Raw genomic sequence first — 21,203 nt, 5'->3', positions numbered from 1 at the left:
CTGTTTTTTTGACACTAGCCATTCTAATGGGTGTGAGGTGACATCTCATTGTAGTTTTGATTTGCATTTCTCCTAGGATTAGTGATGGTGAGCATCTTTTCATTTGCCTGTGGATGGGTATTTTTTTTTTATTCCTACATGTATTCTTAAACCTTGTTCTGAGGCTCATTTGTTATTTGGAAGCAGCTTGATCATTACAGATATTCCTTTTATGATCTGTCGGGTAGGTCCAGAGCAAAACTCATGCTAAGGCTAAGATTCTTCACCAGTGAGGCCAGACCCTCCAGAGTACTGGACACAACTCCCTGTGGATCATGGGATTTTCCGTTCAGGTGGGAACAGGCACTACAGTTGGCTCTGCTTATGTTGGGTACTGTTCCTTCTATTCCTTTTGGATAGTTCTTTCCTTGGTGTCAGGTAGTTTCTTCATCTGCATCTGCAGATCTGCCTCGTGCTCTGCTGATTCTGCTTCTGTGCAACGCTTCTCTCCAGTATCCTGTTCTGAGAACTAGCTGTCGGGTTCTCCCCGGACGCTCAGCTCCATCCCCTGCACTCAGAGTCTCCCAGGCTCCACCTGGGCTCTCCTTCCCTACCCTGTGGCCTGAAAACTCAACCAAGACTTCAGCGGGCAGTCAGAGGGTCCACTTCATTGGTTCCTATCTCTCAGGGATTGTGGGTTGCTCTTTGTTGCCTGGCATCCAGTGTCTTGAAACTATTGCCGCCTATATTGTGCTTTTTTTTTTTTAAAGGAAAGGAGATAAATCTGGTCTTGGTTATTCCATCTTGGCACGAGGCAGAAGTCACAGGGACTTATCAAAATGTAATGAAATTTTAAAACTACAACAACAACAAAAAGTCATTCCCTTAACAATGTTTTCAAATTAAAAACCGAAGTGGCAGGGTGCCTGAGTGGCTCAATTAGATGAGCATCCGACTCTTGGTTTCAGCTTAGGTCATAATCTCCCAGTTCGTGGGTTTGAGCCCACATCGGGCTCCATGTGGAGCCTGCTGGGGATTCTCTCTCCCCCTCTCTCTGTCTATCCCCTGCTTGCACGCTCTGTCTCCCTCAGAATAAATAAATAAACTTAAAAAATAAATGAAGTGCCATTACAGGAAATCGTTTCATGAACTCTGTTATGTTAAGGACATCATGAAGTTTATAGCAAATGAATTTGATGTAATCGGAGTAGTTGATGTATTCAAAATTTCTGAAACCCAAATGTCATTTGCTATACAGCCCTCACCTTTGGCATTACCCATCGGTGACTACAGAAGTAGATCTGTGTAGGGGCGCCTGGGTGGCTCAGTCGGTTAAGCATCCAACTTCGGCTTGGGTCGTGATCTCGCAGTTCGTGGGTTCGAGCCCCGCATCGGGCTCTGTGCGACAGCTCAGAGCCTGGAGCCTGCTTCGGATTCTGTGTCTCTCCCTCTCTCTATCCCTCCCATGCTCATGCTCGGTCTCTTTCTGTCTCTCAATAATAAACATTAAAAAAAAAAAAAAAGTAGATCCATGTAGGAGCCTGCCAAAATATGCTGAGTTGGGCTTCCACTTTTCCCACCCGCCCGATCAAGAATTGATCCTTCACGTATTTCTGAGAGCCCCCCAGTGGGTCCTCACATGTGTCCACAAGTCAGTCTGTCAGCTGCGGTTACCACAAAGTGTCTGTCACCTCCTCCACCAGCCCCTACTCCAGTGCCTGGATTTCATTTTTCTGCTAGAGAAGCCTCTCCTAGGATCCTTTGTGAGGCCATTGCTGACACTCTGTTGTGAGCGTGCCCGTGCCTCTGCCAGGGGAGCTCCGAAGACTGGCAACCCTGCGGGTACCAGGACACGGCCAGGTTTCTCACAGAGGCAGGGGCCCCGGGCGGTTGTGAACATGGCCCTGCCTCGGACCTTCGACCCGTCCCAGAATCTTAGTCGTTAATGAAAGCAGGCCTCTCACATCAGGGCTCAAGTGCAGTGAAAGGGACCAGACAGGGAACAGTGGTCGTCTCAGCCGCCAGCCTGCTCTCCTCTCTTCCCTGCCCCCTCTGGCTCAAACAACTGCTTCCGCCACCCTTACAACACAAACGCCCTTGTGCTCATCGGCCAACGACAACGAATCCTTGACGGGGCTAAAGAGAGAAGAGCGGGTATTTACGCGTTCGCAATAGGTGGATGCACAATCAGACGGCCCAAGGGGCCTGTCCCGTAGCTGCTGGCCCTCTGAGGCCAGCTCGTGTGGACGTTCTGACTTTCAGCGCCCAAAGGGGTTGGCTCTACAGTTGACTGTGTCATTGAGGGGTTGTTCTTAGATCATGCGGCAGAGACCAAGAGCGAAAGCCACCCTTCCTGGGTGATTTGGCGCTCCTCGTTGGCAGTCTAGGCGAGGGCGCTCCCCGTACCTAAGTCTGTATTGAACCCCACCTCTCCCACGTCGCAGAAGGCATGGCTGCTCTAAGTCAGACACAGCTGTGGAGCACTTCCTCTCCTGCTCCTCTTCCAAGCTTCCACCAACAAATTGGTACTGCAGCGTCTCATTTCCTTTGCTGTCCCGGACCTTCCTTTCCACTGTGATTATAAAAACATTTATTAGACAATAATTTATTCCTCGGGCACATTAATGGAGTCCAGATTCTGTTTGTATAATATGGACAGACAGATGCACAGTGTGTTGTGGTCCTTTCAGATGAGCAAACGCTGTTTACTCAGAATTTTCCCGAGACCACCCAGCTCAGTTCACATGTAGTCTTTAGCTACTTCCAAGCCCTGGCCTCCAGAGGGAAAGAAAAAATTTAATAACTCAGCGCCCCACCCAGTTTTGAAGACATGACTTAATACTGAAGGAATTTGCAAGCCTGCACTGCCAATCAACATGCCTACATCGTATAAACCGTCTTTTCTTATTCTGAAAAATAAAAGGTGGCTCTAGAAGCATTCTGCTCTCCGACCTTCTCACGTAATGCTCAAGTCCCATGAGACACCTGGAGACGTCGGAGCAAAACCGTAAACCTAAAAAACAGTAACAGTAGATGAAACGCCTGACATTTGCCACCCCCCCCCCAAGTATTCCACTTTCTTTGTACTTTATATAAATTGCCTTTTCCCCTCTAGCTTTGTATTATGGCTGAAGATATTGTATTAAGACATTTCCGCGTATGAAAAGTTGGCTCTATTGTTCAGAGCGTTTGCACGTATTGGAAAATCTGTTTGCTCTTTGCGAGAACTCTGAGAAGCAGGTAAGGCAGGTAGTAGTATCCCCATTTTCCAGATGAAGTAAATGAGAAATCGGGGGCTTGCCAAGGAGTCCCAGTGAGTGACTGGTTAAGGCAATCATTGTGCCTGACGATAATCATTCATTTCTTCTTGTGCGGTCATGTTACCTGGAAAGCATTACCTAATTGTAAATTTGGCTGTTTTGAGTTGCATAGGCATACCACTAGGTTAGAGATGTGTATTCAATACATGATGTTACATTACCTTATAGTTTACTGAGATGTAAGGACACATTTATTCCTTTTAATCGTAAGCCCTAATTGACTCTTAATCAGTGATTTGTACAGAAAATGTGAACCAGGAAATACTACTCCAGGTTTTTTTCTGTAAATGCTGATAAATTGTAGTTTCGTGAATGACTGATAAATTTAGAGTTCCTCACATAAGCAAAACAAAGTGAAGCAGAGCTTGATAGAGTGGGAAAATCACATGAATCAAAGTTAAGCTACCTTGAGGGTAGGCCTGGCTTTGTCCTTAATTCACTCCCACACCCTCCCCCTTCCCTTTTATGGATAACAGGAAAGGAAAGTCCAATTCAATAAGTATTTATCAGGGGCCTAGTGTGGGCAAAGCATTCTACGTATGATGTTTCATTTAAACCTCACAACAGTCCAAACTAGTAGGTGTTATTGTCCCCACTTAACAGAAAAGGGGATCACATCACATTCCCTTCCGTATGCGAGGCTCTGCTCAGTGTTAGGAACCACAGATGCAGGCTCTAAAGTCCCTATCCTCAGGGTGCTCTCAGAATAGCGGGAGTGAACAGATACGTAGACAACGACCAAGAAGTAGCCAGTAAAACAAGGACGAAACGAGGGCTGCAGAATTGGCGCTAAATGCAAAGGAAACACGTTGGCAGGAGAAATCAATTCTGGTTGACGGTGGTGATAGGATGAGGATCAGACGATGATTTATAATGCAAGGAGATTTTAGTCTCCATGTGCAGGGAAGTTATAATTCTGACAAGCAGAGACATGGCAGAAAGAAATTCTGGGTGGAGGGAACATCCATAAGGCACGCAATGATAAAATGCAGGGTGTTGCGCTGGACTTAGCAGGGTGGAACAGACATCCTGACGACTCAGAGTGTGGCCTATGGTCCTGCCCCATCCCCGTCACCTGGGAGCTCACTAGAAATACAGGCTCTCAGGCCCCTGTCCAGACAGGGTAAACAGTCCATACAGAGGATTGGAGAGCACATCACCTACGAAACACTGGCCAAAAGGAAGTGTAGTGCCAAGTCTAGATTCTGATCAGATGTGACAGAAAAGCTGTAGAATGTGTTGATTACGTGGAGGCTTTGGAGCAAGACAGAGGGTTACCCTGTTTTCAGCTCCCTCACTTTCCAGCTGTGGGACCTTGGGCGACGTTACTTAGTCAAGTTACTTGAATTGGAGTGGTAACAGCACCTGTTACCTCATAGGATTGTTTTTTAATGGACTTTATTTTTTAGAGCAAGCAGTTTTAGGTTCCCACCAAAATTGAGGGGAAAGTACAAGAGAATTCCCATGTACCCCCTGACCCCATACGCCCACAGCCTCCCCCACTATCAACATCGGACACCAGAGTGTGACGTGTTACATCTGATGAACTTACTTACATCGGTGCATCATAACTATGTGTTTGGACAAATGTGTGATGACATGTATCCATCGTTAGGATATCCTAGAGTGTTCTTACTACCCTAAAAATCACCTGTGTTCCACCTATTCGTCCCTCCCCCACCAACCCCTGGTGAAAACTGATTTTTTTTAATGTATATTTATAGATTTTGAGAGAGAGAGAGAGAGAGAGAGAGAGAGAGAGAGAGCACGTAGGTGCACACACAAGTGGGGGAGGGCCAGAGAGAGAGAGAAGGGGAGAGAGAGAATCCCAAACAAGCACTGTGATGTCAGTGCAGAGCCCGATGCAGGGCTTGATCCCATGAACCATGAGATCATTACCTGAGCCAAAATCAAGAGTCAGATGCTCAACCGACTGAGCCACCCAAGCGCCCCAAACACTGATCTTTTATTGTCTCCATAGTTTTGCCTTTCCCAGAAGGCACGTGTTAGACATACACTACTACAGTATATACACTCTCATCAGATTGCCATCTTCCCTTAATGAGTAATATGCACTTAACCATCCCTCCATGTCTTTTCGTGGCTTGATAGTTCATTTCTTTTTAGCACGGAATGGTATCCACTGTCTGGGTGTTACCACCATTTATTTATCCTCTCACCTGCTGAAGGACATCTCAGTTGCTTCCAAGTTTTGCTAATTATGAATAAAACTGCTATGAACACTCAGATGCAAGTTTTTGTGTGGACGTAAATGTTCAACTCCTTGGGTAGATACCAAGGGTATGGTTGCTGGCTGGTAGAGATCCCTAATGGGATTTTGTCAGGATCCATATAAATAATGCACTTAGCGTAGTGCCTGGCACTTAGTAAATGTTCAATAAATGCTTCTCGAAGTCAGGCTTGCCTCTAATATTTATGGGGCCCAAGGCAAAATTGCAAATGCAGATCCACGCACTATTTCCCTAAATATTTAAGGTTTTGAAACTTTATAGCTTGGTCCATGGTCGGGCTCATGTTTCTACCCAGATCACCTGAGCTGGAGACCGAAGGAGCTGGGCTCATCCCTGCAGCCTGCAAGCCTGAGCAGAGTCGTGTGTCTGCAGGGCAGGGCAGGGCAGGGCATAAGCTGGGCCCAGGCGCAGCTCCTGGGTGGTGACTGAGCCTGCCAAAAACCCGGATGAGACTGACCCACTTAAGCTCTTCTTAAGGGAGTTGGGGCAGCTGGGTTTTTCTCCCTCATGCCTCTTTCTCCTCATTCAGGTGCCTCCAAGACTCTCCCATCTGAGCAGAGAGGCAGGAGGGAACACGGTTATCTGGGGAGTTTGGCCTCTGAGACACCTGCTTTGGGTGATTTTAGGGTGGCCAACTTGAAAAAAATACCAGCCTCTCTTTTTCTGGTTTCCCAAGATAAGGCTGTGTTTTTCTCTACCACCATCCTCCCCTGTACAGACTTGACCCTGCAAGGGGGGAGGGGGCAGGGCCCAGCTCAGCACACGTGTCCCTGTTACATAATTCTCATAGCTCAAACTGTTAGAGAACTGTCAAAAAAACCTTCCTTATAAGACCAAAAAGAAAAAAAAAAAACAAATGTCTTTGTGTTTTGGTGTTTGTGAATAGGCAGAGCCCCTCTTGCCTGGCTCTGAGGGTGGCAAAAAAAGAAGAAGAAGACAAAATCAGACTTCATTTTGCAGGCCTGGGAATTTTCAGAAATATTTTGAGCTGAGAAGTGACACAAGATAGCAGAACTTTTTGGACCCAGAGTACAATTGGATGGGAAAAAAGATAGATCCAGCCTAATGCCAAGAAGTGGTGTGTGTTCTGGAGGTTTCTCTGGCATGCTATCTGCTGCCAGTTCTCTCCCTTGGTCCTTCCTGTTCACTGTTCCTTCTCCTGGCAATCTTAAAACCAGTTCATGAGAGCTGGTTTAAGATTTCATTACTGTTGAACAACTATTGTCAATTGGTGTGTGTGTGTGTGTGTGTGTGTGTGTGTGTGTGTGTTAAGATATAATTATAAATCTTCCCCTGGGTTACTTAGGAGAAAAAAATTATACAGAGAAAATGGTCTTCTGAGAAATAATCATCACTGGGGATATGAGTGTCCCCATTTTAAAACAAAGATTTTACTGAAGTCTTTCAGGGTCACTCAGATGTTTCAAGAGCCTCTACTGGCGTGTCCGTCTGACCCAAAATGTAAAAACAAAACTTAAACCAAAACAACAGTCCATACCAGGATTCAAAACAGAAGGATATCCTGCTTCAAGGTTTCAAACAGAGTTCACGTAAAGCAAAGCCACTGAATCCATTTTTAAACTATTTCCTCCTTTCCTGGGGTCTCTTATAACTAAATTAAAATAAAGGTCCATTTTCTTCTCCCTCCTCCTTTTTTCTTTCTTTCTTCTTCTTCTTCTTTTTTTTCTGATGACCCCTCATTATTCCTACCAGCCTATAGATTCTTCACATGATTGTGTCCCTTCTTCTAACCCAGCGCCCCTTTATTTCTCATAAAAAAAAGAGCCTTTCTCTGTTGGGTGGAGATTACTCTTAGCTAACCAGTACCCCTCTTAGAGACTGGGTGGAGTAGAATACCGATCACAATAGAGTAATAAATCATTGTCATTAAACAGAAAGCCATTTTGTCTTCGAATAAAGTCACATCATGTTTGCAAAGTTAGACACACGAAATTCAGGAAGTGCGAAATACATGTGTACTTTCAAATGAGTGAAATTGTACATCCTAACCTATATACTTTTTTCCTGGCTAAAATACTAGTTTGGCTTTCAAATATATCTTTTACTAATTATGAAATGAATTCCTGACACTAAAATATCTTAATAAATCAGATTTTCATATTTTGAGTATTCAGAATTTGCATGGATGTTTGCATTTAGGTTTGTAAAAATATTGAGGAGACTGGGAACTGGGATAATAAGAGCGTGAAAATAAAGAAAATATAATTTGGGTGCGAACCGAACATAATGGGGGAAAGGTCTATATTTTTCCAGTCTGTCTTCTAAGTTACTCACGTCAACTTTATCTAAGTCCTTCTCAGTTGAGCTTTACAGCTATTTTCTCGTGTGTTTGCTTATAGTTTTCATTTTTCTCTGACTCCCATTAAGTAGTAAGTTCCTCTAGGCTTCTGGACAGCCGGAGAAAGAACTTAAAGGCATAGAAATGAAGTGCTTACCTGAGAACACTTTTCTAAGTGGGTAGGAGAAGAAGTATTAAAAATCGGGGCTCCTGGGTGGCTCAGTCGGTTAAGCACCCAACTTCAGCTCAGGTCATGATCTCGCGGTCCGTGAGTTCGAGCCCCACATCAGGCTCTGGGCTGACAGCTCAGAGCCTGGAGCCTACTTCAAATTCTGTGTCTCCCTCAATCTCTTCTCCTCTCCCACTCATGCTCTATCTCTCTCTATCTCTCAAAGATAAACATTAAAAAAAGCATTATATATATATATATATATAGCTAACACAGGGTGCCTGGGTGACTAACATAGGGTGCCTGGGTTAAGCACCTGACTCTTGATTTGGGCTCAGGTCATGATCTCGCGGTTTATGGGCTCAAGCCCCACATTGGGCTAACACCTGTACTCAGATGCATCAGTTATGGCTCCACAAACACTAGATGCCAGAATGTGCTAGCAACAGAGGGTTCAATTAAGATGAAAATAAGGCTGCAATGCTGAAGGGGTTTTCACTCCATTGGCAATTACTATGTTCACAAAAAAATCCAGCTGGACATGGTCTATTAACATGCAGATCTGTGTAGAGTGTTATTGGGACACATATAAAGTGCAGGGAACTCGAGGAAAACTTCCTGGAAGAGATGATGCCTGAACTGAGTCTTGATGAAAGAGCACGAGTTGCCCACGTGAAGAAAGATGGAAAAGTATGGTGTGAGCAACCACGAGCTAAGATATGGACAATTAAACAGTAGATTGTGTGCCGGAAACTCCTGAGGTCTCAGTGTAGCATAGCACTGTTTATTAGTAGCGATGAGGTGCGTCACAAGTAATTTATCACTAATAATATTTATCAAAATTTGCATATAGGGACTTTTCCTGTAAATTAGCATGATCTCTTAGTTGAGGTTCTTTTGTTTACAAGTAGTCTATAAATCAATTTTAGATGACTTTAAGCTAAAATGGTGGATTTATAGGAAGGCATTGGGCTATCTCATGACCCCCCCGCCCAAGATAAAAATGCATCCAGGCCTAGAAAGAGATCAGAAATCCAGACATCCATTCTCATGTTCTGCCACAGATCTGCTGCTGCCATCTTGTAAAGCAGTTTCAAGGTTAACAACTCCTTGCTCTACTGACTGTAAATGGCTCCCTCAAGGATCTAATGAGAGCTAAGTGGGTACAAGAACAATCTCCAAGTGGCTTCTACCTAGCGGGAAGAAGGATGAAAACAGCAAAGTAGAATGATAGAAACTATGCCCACCAAACAGTCCACTGTAAAGCTTCAGACCCTCCAGGGTGGGAGCTGGGAGGTCACCGAGAAATCCCAAGGAAAGCGCATATGAGGTCGTTTTTAAGCAAAGCTCCGGTCGTGATACAGACTAGCAGTGCAAGGACATGAGTCTTCCTTACACACAGGCCTCATGGGCAGCGGTCAGCCTCATGAACGCTAACCACAGGATGTATGGCGTAGTAATGTGCTGAGTGAACCGAGCAAAGAATACATCACAAAGTCAGTGTTAGGACACCAGGGAGCCTTGCAAGTTTCTTAGGAGAATACAGGGCTTACTTTATGTACTGCTAATTATTACATTCCAGGCACTTTTCTAAGTGCTTAAAGCACATGATTTCATTTAGTCCTCCAATAATCCTAACAGGTAGGAACTATTAATATACCCTTTTTATAGATAGGGAAGTTGAGGCACTGAGAGGTTAAGTAACTTCCTCAAGGTCACACAACTAATGGAAGGTGGAGCTTTGACCAGAACCCAGGCAGTCTGGTCCTTAAGGGGAGCTGGGGACCCCGGGTGCCTGGTCACTTAATCTCCACATTCAACTTTCCATGGCATACCCCCCGTAGGTTGTAAGAATGAGTTACTAAACAAACGATGTCAGAAGCAGATGGCTATTTAAATGAACAGAAAACCAAAATGTAAGTCCATTTCAAAGGAGAAAACCTTAACATGATGGTTTTCAAACTTTTTTTGCCGGCACCATCTTTCTTGGAATCCAGTCGATATAAGAGAGACAAGTGGAATTGCTCTGCTTGAACCAAGAGGCACAGAAGCCACACAGGCTCTCACCCCACTGCCCCCTCCACCCTGACACAGGCAGCTTAAAGGACTGAAGGGCCCAGTTAAGAGCCCTGTCCTACATCAACTGCTGGTTGAAGAGAAAACTGGGGATACTGAAAGAAATTCACCTGCCCTCGTTCTCTGACTTGGCATCAAATGTTAGAGCTTAAAAAAAAAAAACATTAGGGGGCTTCTGGGTGGCTCTGTTGGTTAAGCCAATGGCTCTGGGTTTGGGTTCAGGTCATGATTTCACAGTTGGTGAGTTTGAGATCTGCCTCAGGCTCTGTGTTGACAGCACAGAGTCTGCTTGGGATTTCTCTCTCCCTCTCTCTCTGCCCTTCTCTGGCTTGCTATAAATAAATAAATAAATAAATAAATAAACAAACAAATAAATAAGGGCCCTTGGGTGGCTCAGTTGGTTGAACATCCCGCTCTTGATTTTGGCTCAGGTCATGATCTCACATCAGGGAGATCAGGGGATCAAAACCCCATGTCTGGCTCTGCGTTGTCAGCGTGGGGCCTGTTTCAGATTCCTACTCTCCCCACCCCCTACCCCTCCCCTGCTCATGTACACGTGCATGCACACACTCTCTTAAAATAAATAAATAACTTAAAAAAGCTTTTTTTAGTGGTTTACACCATTTTAATAAGAAACTTTCCAGCGTGGTCGCTAAAACTCCTATAATGAACTATTTCTGTTTTTTGTTTTGCATCTCAATCCATTTAATATAGGGCACAGAAGAGCTGAGAGGAAAGGTCAGGCTAATACTGGGGGAAAGCAAAGTTAAGGGATTGATGGCAGCTGAGAATATTGAGAAAGCTTTTGCCTGCACAGAATTTGAAACAAGTGTCTCTGACTTTGGAAATGAATGGTTTAGAGAGTGGTTCTTTTGTTTATTTATTTTCCTTACTTTTCCGCTTCCTGTTCCTCAAAAGGGCAGGAATTCAGGATATTTATTCTTCTTCGGTAATGCTTTTTTTCTAAAGGTTATCTAAGCAGCGCCAAGTCTCCATTGGCATTGTGGCACGAAGAATCGCCACACCTGCAGGGCTGTGTGGGTGTGCTCTTGTGCCTGGAGATCAGGCCAAGCTGATTTCCAGAATATTTCTTCCAAGGAACCCTGGACTAAATGTCAGAGATTTCCTTGGCTCTTTAAAGGTATGTAATGGCTGCCAGCATTTTTACCAAGATGTCGGCTTCCCTTGGCCATGGCAGCTTATGTATTTCACTTCATTAGTATAAGCGGGACCCACCCCTTCTCAGGTTCCTCTCAAAGACCAATTATGTGCTTCTCTCTTCTAGGGATACTGGGGGTGTGGGGCAGGGATAGGTTACACCAGAGTAATATGGAGCCAGGCAATCTAGGATTGAACTGGGTCCCTTTACCTATTAGCAGCTCCTCTCGGGCAAGTTACCTAAACACTCAGTACTCAGATTCCCTGTTTGTAAGTTGGGGATTAAATAATACCTACACTGAGCTCTACAGAACCTCAGCAAAACAAATCAATCCATTGGTACACAAACTTTACTAGAACATAGACAAAAGATAAAGAACCACCCAGTGCATTATATGAGGCTAGTATAAATTTGCCTTAAAACTATAAACCAATCTTGGGGTGCCTGGGTGGCTCAGTTGGTTAAGCTCCAACTTGGGCTCGGGTCATGATCTCGCGGTTCGTGGGTTCAAACCCCCGTTAGACTCTTGCGCTGACAGCTCAGAGCCTGGAGACTGGCTTGAATTCTGTGTGTCTCTCTCTCTGCCCCTCGCCCGCTTGTGCTCTCTCTCACTCTCAAAAATAAACGGTAAAAAAAGAAAAAAAGGAAAGAAAAAGAAAAAAAAAACTATAAACCAATCTTACTTATGAAGATAAGGTTAATAATCCCAAATAAAATATTATCAAATCAAAACCAATGACATTTTTAAAAAGTACATCAATCCTAGGAATATAAGGATGCTTTTGAACTGCTAGAAAAATATCATGGTTAAACACAGTGAATTAGATGCATACAATTAGCTCTATTCCTCCCTAAAACCCCACCAAAATGCCAGTAAAGAAATGAATGAAGTATTTCCCCACAAGGACAAAGAAAGGGGGAGAAAACCTCAGTGGGCAAGAGATGTCAGTGGTTTTTAGGAGGCAAAACTGATTAAGGAAGGGCACTGACTCAGCTGAAGAGTGAAAGTGAAAATCCAAATGCCTATAGAGGGAATTGTCAATGAGAAGTACAGGATTCATGCCACAGAATTCTTGAAAGGCTTACAAGTTAGTAGCTAGGTTCTTAGAAGATGGAGTGAAGAAGGAATGCCCTACAGGCAGCAGGGTGCTGGGGAGCTTATGAATGGAGAGGATGGTCCTCTAGGCTGCCTTCTTCAACCCAGCAAGACACAAAAGGCTTCTTTGCTGGAGTCATTAAACCAGGAGAGCTCCAGACTCCAGTGTACCAGAGAGGACTGAGGAGTGACCATTTCCTGGGAAAGAAGGAGGGGAGGGAGGGAGGGAGGGAGGAAAATGAATCACATCAGCATTTACTGAGCCAGGCTCTGTTCTAAATGTGCAGTTTATATTAATTCATTTGATCTTCATAACAGCCCAGCAGATAGGCAAATAAATAAAGGTACAGGGGCGTCTGGGTGGCTCAGTCAGTTAGGCATCAACTCGACTCAGGTCCTGATCTCACGGTTCGTGGTTTCGAGCCCCGCGTCAGGCTCTGTGCTGACAGCCCAGAGCCTGGAGCCTGCTTTGGATTCTGCGTACCGCTCTCTCTCTGCCCCTTCCCCGCACGCTTTCTCTCTCTCTCAAAAATGAATAAACATTTTTCAAAAATTAAAAAAATAAAAGTACTAAAGTAGCTGAGACAAAAAAAAAAAAGTGGCCAAGACAATTTTTTTTAAAGGAACGCAAAAACGAAACTTTCTTTACCACGTATCAAAACATAATAAAAAGCTATAATAATTTAACAGTATGGTTTAGATGTTAAAATAGACATTTTAGGCTAATGAAACAGAAAAGCATAGAAACTGACCCTCACATAGGAGAATGAAGGCTATGATAAAAATGACATTCCAACCAGTTGGGGAAAAACAATTCAATAAATGGTATTGGGACAATTGACTATACACATACTTGGAAGACCTAAGTTCCAGATGAGTTAAGGATAGATCTAATAATAAAAACATGTTATAAACGTGGACTCTAATTAAGGCCTTCTGAAATTAAAAAAAAAAGTACATCAATCTGAAATAAGATTTTCTTGGCAACATGCTGAATATGTGACTTATAGCATAGTATTTAGCTTTCTGATATATTGTGGGGGTTTTGTTTTTAATCAATAGAATGAAGATGGTAAGAGTAGAATTATTATGAAGTTTGCTCCAATCTGGCAGAGTGTAAATCTCATTTGTTACTTTAAACTTTGTGGTTTAGTAGTTGGGTCCAGTTCTGCATATCTCAGTCCCCTAGGGATACAGAAATTTTTATTTTTCCTGCTGCTATTAACAACATATTTGAGTCTGTTGTGCAGAAATTCCGCCTACGTTTACTCCTATATCTCAGCACCTCTAGAAGTCACAAGAGAATCTTCTCCTTTGACATTCTTTTAATTTTTTTAAATGTTTATTCATTTTTGAGAGAGATGGAGAGAGAGACAGAGCGTGAGTGGGGGAGGGGCAGAGAGAGAGCGGGAGACACAGAATCCAAAGCAGGCTCCAGGCTCTAAGCTGTCAGCACAGAGCCTGATGCAGGGCTCAAACCCATGAACCGCGAGATCATGACCCGAGCTGAAGTCGGGTGCTCAACCGACTGAGCCACCCAGACGCCCCTCCTTTGACATTTTTGACAAGTTCCTAACCTACTGCGTGACTGCTTATGAATACATGGTTATATATGCCTGTTCGAAACCAGCAGAAGATCAGTAAATTCTGGATGTTCTTTGACTTTCTCCTTTTGAGATCAGTTCCCATAAGAAGAAAATTATTGGATTTATCTACTTGGTGGGCTTTCTCTTTACTTCTTTGCAGTACAGAGTGAATGCTTTACCGAGTGGAAGTAAAAACATTCTAAGGTTATTTTCCCCCCTCTTGAGCAGTAAGGTGAAAAGACAAACCTGCTTCATTGGCAAAACTGTTATATTGGTTATTTGGCTGCTTTTCGCCTTCCCAGATGACCGATGTCAATGCCTAGATAGAGACTCTGTTGCAAGTGACAGAATCCAATTCAAACCAACCCAAGAAAATCCCTAAGGGAACAGAATTGGCTTCGGTAGCTGGCATGTAGCACCAGGCATAGCTGGTTTACATAGGAAAGGCCTAGCCCCACCTGAGCCATAAGGAATGAATGATGCCCCCCACCCTCCGTGAAAGAGGCAGAATAAGGGAGGAAAACCCTGAACTGGCAAAAGCCACAACGGTTCACAGCAGCGACCTGAGATGTTTCCTGGTTCGGCACGTCATGCACAAGGTACCTGCACCATTGTCTTCTCCCTTAGATTGCTGTTGGAAGGGATTGCAACATTACAGCATTCTTGCTTGGTCATGAAGCCACTGTCTGTAGGGTGTTTTCGCAGTGAGGCCAGAAAACAAGCGGCCTGCTCTATTTCCTGTTTGGCCTCTGTATTATTTTGTTGTGATATGCACTCTGTAACAATCCATATTTAGTTTAGTGTGTGTGTGTGTGTGTGTGTGTGTGTGTGAGAGAGAGAGAGAGAGAGAGAGAGAGAGAGAGGTTTAAGTAGCACAGGACAATGTGTGATATATATATATAAACCTCATGAAAGTGAATACTCATAACCTCTGAAGGAATTGGAGTGAAAGTCTCCTAAACATATTCCTGGGACTGTAGAAATTTCCTGAGGCTTCTTCGTTCATGTGTGAAGGTCTAAATGCAATAGTTCTTGATCTGTGAGCTGTTAGAATTGCCCTCAACGTCAGCAGAGAGGCTGGATCTGTGTGGTAGGAGGAGAGGAGGCCTCAACTGATTGCTCAGCCACTGTCTGATTGCTCCCCGCTGAGGGCTAGGACTGGGACTTGTTGGCACAGCAGACAAATGTGCGGCCCACTTCTGGGGATCCCGTAGCCCCCTCGGCCCAGGGAGGTCCAGGAGCATGACTGCCTTCGCCAATTCCATCTGCCTCGGCATAGGCTCAAGCACCTTCCATCATTTTTGTATTCCAAAATTAGGTTTATTTGTTTTCTCTCCACTCCTTTTATCATCCCCTCTCCACACAGTCTGTCCCCTCCCGGAGCCATTAGAATGCTTTGTCCCCAGCACAGTAGCAGGAGAGTGGCTCTCGGTAACCACGGGCAACCAGGAATCTGTACCAGCTATTTGTGCTGTATTTGTAAGGCGCAGTCTAGCCGCTAGCTGGGTAGACGGCGGGGGGAAATGTGCTGTAAAGGTTTTTCTTGTACAGTGAAATATTATCTTCCCTTTTTTTAGAACGACCAGTCCATGGGCGAGATGCAGATAATTGGAGGCAATGATCTTTCAACACTGGCTGGAAAGGTTTGTTAATGTAACTCTGCTCCCTAAGCACTGATGTCATGGGGAAATCAGTGACCTTCATTTCAGGTCAGCACTTGCAATGCATTTCAGACACTCTCCCGGGTTTGCTAATTCATGCAAATGGATGTGTGAATCCTTTTAATGATTTCTCCCTTATAAAACACTCTTTTTATAATGCTTCCAGGACCCAATGCCCACCAGATCTCCAACCTTCCTTCCAATCTTATTTCAGACAACCTCCTATTACAAAATAAATCCCTGGGCACTCCCGCCTGCTTCCTTTTCTCCTCTTGCCGGTCCCTCCTGAAAAGGAAGGTTTTTCCTTTATTCGTCTGCTTTTTGTCTCATCTATGCCTCAGCATCTCAGCATTGCAGTAAGACATTTAAACAGGTTTGCCAAAATGTTTAAAATTTAAGGAGGGAATAAAAGAAAGGTTTCTAGAGAGCACATTTTTCAGCCCCATGCCTTTTTCCTCCCATGCAAAAGAATGTAATCCATTAGATCATGGGTCAGACACTGCCACTTTGAACTTGGAGTTCCAAACATGCCAATGCTTAAAAATTAAGTGAAAATCTGTTTGGATTCTGACATAAATACATACATTGGAAGGAAGAGTTGTTTCCTTTGTGGAATGGATGTCCTTTGTGGAAATGCGACCTGAGATCCAAGTTTTGCTCTGAAAAGCAAGCAGCGGCTGCTGCCTGACATATCTTGTATTCATTATCCCTGAACAACTTCAGCCTTCCGAATAAAATGGATCAGTCTCTTACACAAGTTTAATCTCTCATTTTGGTGGTTGTTACTGTTTGTTATGCAATGCCCGGATGGGGAAAAGGAATAGCAGGCACATTTAATAAAAATGTGTTTAATAACATTGGGAACATTAGAGAGCTGCAGGGACTCTAACTCCAAACCAGCTTACTTCCCTCTACTCTGAAGATAACATAGTAGCCATCCAAGTGTGACACGACTATCTAGAGGGAGATTATGTTGCACAGAAATTGGAATTAACTTGTTGATGTTAATGCATCACTAGACCACCATTTGATGGCCTTACTACATCAGTACCTAAAATAACATCCTGGAAAGCTAAAATGCTCCAAGCAATTTCCAGAAATTCACAACTTTTCACAACTGCGGAGTGGCCTTTAAATGAGAAGTCATTTTAGTACTTTGTTGTAGGACATCGCCTTACAGGTGTTACGACACAAGAGAAATACCGTGCCTTGTGCGACGTTACACAAGCATCTTGCCTTGGGGAATTACCACGGGGTCTGTCAAAGTAGCAATTCTAAGAATCCTAAATGAATACCAAGAAAATGTTGTGCATAAAACTGTGACTTTTCTCTCCTGCTTTCTAAAATCATCTTCTTTTTCATTTTATTTTTTTTTCAAAAATTTTTTAACATTTATTTATTTTTGAGACAGAGAGAGAGAGAGAGCATGAACAGGGGAGGGTCAGAGAAAGAGGGAGACACAGAATCTGAAACAGGCTCCCGGCTCTGAGCTGTCAGCACAGAGCCCGAAGCGGGGCTCGAACCCACAGACCGCAAGATCATGACCTGAGCCGAAGTCGGACGCTTAACCGACTGAGCGACCCAGGTGCCCCTTCTTTTTCATTTTAAAGTAATCTCCCTCTTAGGTGAGCACCAGATACTCTGTTCCTTTAAAAAATAGAGAGGAGGATGGGCAAAGTTTCTTACTAGGGGTGGAATCAATAGGAGGGGTGATAGTGCTGTGCCTCAGTATCCCCTCCCAGAATTACTACAAAGACCCACCCCTCCCCATGAGAAAGTAGGGATTATGGAAGTTCGGGTAGGAGAGATGGAAAACCAGCCGGCACTAAGGACAAGCAGGAGTCAGCTTGTTTTTTGCTCGTGTGACAAATGATCCTTCCGGCTTACCAGGTGCTATTTCACGGTATCTTTTTACTTGCATTTATGTGTGCATAGATGGATTCTATATATGTTTAAATGTATGCCACGTAGAATCCTTTGAGCTTAGAACACACTGAGTAAATATTTCTAAGATGAATCAACATTGATTAGCCAAGTTCTCAACTGTCACAACAGCTTACGTTTAAAGATTATGCATCTTTATGCAGTTCAGGGCACCTAGGCTCACATCAGAAGAAGGGAGTGCTTAATGAACCAGTGTAGACCGTGCTCAGTGCTCTCAAATGAATCTTAAATCTGTCCGCGTCTCTCTGTCTTCATGGTAATCACCCGACTCTAGACTCTTGCAGTAGCAAAGTGTGGTCTAGGGCAGGGGTTAGTGAACTTTTTAGGGAAAGGCCAGGCCATACATGTTTTTAGATTTTGTGGGCTATACCCTCTCCGTTGCAACTACTTAACCCTCTATCATAGCATGAATCCAGGAGGCAGCCACAGATAAAATGGAAACAAATGGACATGGCTGTTTCAATAAAACTTTATTGACAAATATAGGCAGCAGGCCAGATTTGGCTGATGAGCCGTAGTTTGCTGACCTTTGGTCTGGGAACCAGCAAGGTCAGCACCACCTGCAAACTACAAATGCAATATCTCAGATCCCACCCCAGATCTTCCGAATGAAGTACCCACTTTAAAAACATCCTTAGATGGTTCCTTTGCACACTAAAGTTTGAGAAGCACAGGTCTTCTAGGGCCAGACTGCTACTATCCCTCCTCCAGGAAGCTATGGTAGCCTAACTAGTCTCCCTGAACTTCCACCTTCACTTAATTCTTGCCACCCTCCAAATCATTCTCCAAGAAACAACAGTCAAAGGGATCTTTTTAAGATACAAATTGGGTCACACCCCTTGCCTACTGAAAACCTTTCAGTGGCCTCTCAGTTAGGGTTGTCAGACTTAGCAAAAAACAAAATGGAGAACAGAATGCCAAGTTAAATTTGAATTTCAAATAAACAATGAATACACTTTTAGTATAAGCATGTTACATGCAATATTTGGAACATACTTAAGCTCAAAAGTCATTTGTTATTTATCCGAAATTCAAATTTCACTGGGTGTTCTGTATTTTATCTGGGAATCCTACTCCCAAGGTTCGGAGAATACAATCCAACCTCCTTCTCCCAGCCTGTAAGACCTGTGTGATCTGGCCCTGCTTCCCTCCCAACATCATCATATACCACTCAGCCCTCCTTACGGTGTTATAGCCACACTGGTTAAGCTCCTTCCTGCCAAGGCTTCGGATAAGCTGTGGCCTCCAACCCGAAATCTATTTTCCTCCTATCCTTCAGGCTTCAGCCTAATGGCTCTTATATAAGTGAGGCCTGCCCTGAGTCTGTCTAAAATGAGCACATACTCTTCCCTTACACAGTCCCCACCTTCCCCATTATATCTCTATATTAGTACTCTGTTTCAGGTCAAGCCCTTTCCAACATTTGCTGTGTTTACTTTAAGGCTAATTTTCTGTGTGTATTTCCCCCACCAGAATGTCAGCGTAAGGTGGGCAGAGACCCTGCTTATCTTATTCACTATCCTGTCTCTTGCATTGTGCACGGTGCCTAGCCAACAGGTCGGCATAAGTATTTGGTGACTGAGTGAGCGAAGGCTCCTCTTTCTCTTAGAAAGAAATCAGAAATCTTTTCAATGAAGTCTGGGAAAAGGAGGACATGGCAGAAGGACAGGTAAATAGAAGCCCATCCAACCACACCAAAGGACACATCAGCCAGCTAGTTTGATTTAGGTTGGATGAGAAAAGTGTTGAGTGAGGGCACCTTGTTTTCGAGAAACAGAAGGGCTTTGGTGTCACAAAAGATTCAAGATGGGGGGACTGGGTTGGTGAATGCTGTCCCCCTGAGTGTGGAGGAGGGAAAACAATATCACTTAACTTTTGGAATTTCCTTTTCCTTAAACAGATGATGGCTGATCTACTCACCCATTCTTCAGCCTTTCAGAGAAAGGCTATGCATCAAGGGTTTGAGAGAACTTTAAAAATAAGTCTCAGAGGCCCTCCAGAATCTTTCCATCATGCAGAATGTATGACAGCTGAGGGCAGAAAACAAACGTAAAAAGAAAAGGCACCCAACAATTAGTGCTTACTTTTCTCATGGTTGTAGAAGGAAGTCAAGCTGTTGTAAACACCTGCATAGGGTGGAGGGCTCTTGTAGATCATCATCTGACTTTGCCCTTGTATAGTAATCATGTGATTTCTTCAGTCGATAAATTTATATTTAAGCTGAATTTTCCATTAATATTACTACTCTGCCATGAATTTGAGCACTCCTCTTTTTTTAATGCTTGGCACTCAGAGAAGAGCTGTGGGGATCTTTCCCCACGAGACTCTTTCCTTGAGCTTAAGGAAATCCAAAGAAGGAATGATTCCTTGGGACTGTGACTGTCTTCACAAGGGGAGGCTGAGGTTTTACTCTGGACTAGATAGCCTGGGAATAACACAGGAAAGGGAGAAGAGCATCGTGAAATGAAGAATGAAGGAGGGAAATGGGAGAGCCAGAGGACAAGAGCAGACCAATGTGACTGGAGGAAATCAGTCCAAAATAGAGAAACAACTTTAAGACACTGAAAATGCAAATTGGATTTGGTTTGTAGAATATGTTGAATATCTCAACAAAGAATTTAGCTTGCAGAAAAGCAAAGAGGAGTTGCAAAGGTTTTTGAGCAGAAGTGACATCAAGAAGTTGTGTTTTGCAGGACACCTGAGTGGCTCGGTCGGTTGAGAATCTGACTCTTGATTTCAGCTTGGGTCATGATCTCACTGTTCATGAGATCAAGTTCCAGGTCGGGCTCTGCATTGACAGTGCAGAGCCTACTTGGGATTCTCTGTCTCCCTCTCTCTCTGGCCCTCCCTGATGTGTGCTTTCTCTCTCTCTCTCTCTCTCTCTCTCTCTCTCTCTCCTCAAAATAAATAAATCAACTTTAAAAAAAAAAGAAGTTGTGTTTTGAGAAAATTACCTTGATAGAGGATAGAATAACTGAGGATGGGAATGAGACTCCAGGCAAAGAAACTAGTCAGGAGGCCACGTGGGTTGAGCAGACATGAGCACTAGAACCATAGGAGCAAAGTAGGAACATTGCAGAAGACACAGCGCTGTCCAAGGGAGCAGCAGCAGAACTAAATGATGAATGAAGAAGGGAGGGTTAGAAGAGATTTTTAAAAAAACAAATTTCTTTGTAAAAGAACTTTTAAAAACGCAGGGACATAGCTCACCTGTATGATTCTCCACACATTATAAGCATCATAACTGTACTACATAACCTCTTAAATTTTCTAAAGACGTGTGAGTTAAAATATTTGGAAAAGAGACACTGTACAGCCCCCATGGACCTTTCTCTTTCATGGCTTCTTTCTTTCTTTCTTTCTTTCTTTCTTTCTTTCTTTCTTTCTTTCTTTCTTGCCTTCCTTCCTGCCTTCCTTCTTTCTTTTTTCTTTTCTTTCTTGTCTCCATTCTTTCTTTTCTTTAAAGCAAAGAAAAGGAAGCTCATAAGGGAAGCTGGCTGAGTCATGGTTCTAAATAGGTCATGGCTCTTGAATAAAGGGAACACTCAATGATTAAGTTAAATGGCCTCAACTTACAGTGTTTAAAAGCATTTTCCTCGGTGTGCGCAAGCTGTCTGCACAACGTGCTCTCTAGCTGATTTTTTTTCAAAGTTGATTTAATC

General features: G+C 43.7%; 1 protein-coding gene across 1 annotated transcript in view; it reads left to right on the top strand.

The window, feature by feature from the left end:
- Nucleotides 1–21,203, top strand: part of PRTFDC1 (phosphoribosyl transferase domain containing 1) — a 98,299-nt gene that overhangs the window by 64,801 nt on the left and 12,295 nt on the right. Inside the window, exon 4 of the mRNA XM_042991242.1 lies at nt 15,514–15,579. Coding sequence (XP_042847176.1) covers nt 15,514–15,579 — 66 coding nt within the window. The remainder of the gene's footprint in view (nt 1–15,513; nt 15,580–21,203) is intronic.

The sequence above is a fragment of the Panthera tigris genome, chromosome B4, assembly GCF_018350195.1.
Source record: "Panthera tigris isolate Pti1 chromosome B4, P.tigris_Pti1_mat1.1, whole genome shotgun sequence".
Classification (NCBI taxonomy): Eukaryota; Metazoa; Chordata; class Mammalia; order Carnivora; family Felidae; genus Panthera; species Panthera tigris.
This window is presented reverse-complemented; position numbering and strand designations above follow the sequence as displayed.